The sequence below is a fragment of the Nothoprocta perdicaria genome, unplaced genomic scaffold, assembly GCF_003342845.1.
Source record: "Nothoprocta perdicaria isolate Ctin4 unplaced genomic scaffold, notPer1 scaffold_559, whole genome shotgun sequence".
Lineage (NCBI taxonomy): Eukaryota > Metazoa > Chordata > Aves > Tinamiformes > Tinamidae > Nothoprocta > Nothoprocta perdicaria.
This window is the reverse complement of record NW_020455820.1, coordinates 1-649: the sequence shown is the minus strand read 5'-3', so window position 1 is coordinate 649 and position 649 is coordinate 1. Positions and strand designations below refer to the sequence as shown.

Sequence of the window (649 nt, the reverse complement as noted above, 5' to 3'; positions counted from 1 at the left end):
ACCGGCCCCAGCGCCCCCAGCCCCACAGTGGCACTGAGTGAGACCCCAACCAGCCCCAGCCCCACAGCAGCACGGAGACCCCAACCAGCCCCAGCGCCCCCAGCCCCCCAGCGGCCGCAGCGCCCCCGGTGGGACCCGGGGACGCTCCCGGGCCGGAACCGGCCATGAGGGCCGGAGCCCCCGCCGGGGCCGGGACGGGGCGCCCGGTGCCGGCACCGCGGCGCTGCCCGCCCGCCCCTCACCGGTAGAAGGCCTCCTCGCCCAGAGGGTTCCAGTTGGCCGTGTAGCAGTCCATGGCGCCGCTCCGGGCCGGGCCGGGCCGACGCCGGTTCGGCACCGGCGCCGCCTGGCAACCCGCTCAGCGCTTCCGCCCGGCCCTTCTACGCTTCCGCCCGGACTATACCCGCTTCCGCCCGGCCTGCCCCGCGCTTCCGCCCGGCCCCGCCGCCGCCGCCGCCATGTGCAGTGAGGGCAGGGCCAGCTGCGGGCCGGAAGGTCCCTCGCGAGGGGCCCCGGGGCGGGGGGGGCAGTGCCGGGGGGACACGCGCAGCGACACGGGGCCTGGCACGCGCGTGTGCGTGCACGAGCACAGCAGCCTGTGTGCACGTGCAGTCGTGTGCAGCCTTGCAGCAGTGTGCGTGCACGAGCA

The 649-nt window shown here is 77.8% G+C and overlaps 1 protein-coding gene across 1 annotated transcript in view; it reads right to left on the bottom strand.

Annotated features, from left to right (window-relative positions):
* The window catches only part of VPS16 (VPS16, CORVET/HOPS core subunit), a 7549-nt gene extending 7224 nt beyond the window's left edge, over positions 1-325 (bottom strand). The window contains exon 1 of the mRNA XM_026048614.1: positions 243-325. Within this exon, the coding sequence (XP_025904399.1) occupies positions 243-295 (53 nt within the window). The 5' untranslated portion in view covers positions 296-325. The remainder of the gene's footprint in view (positions 1-242) is intronic.
* Positions 326-649: the final 324 nt, after the last annotated feature.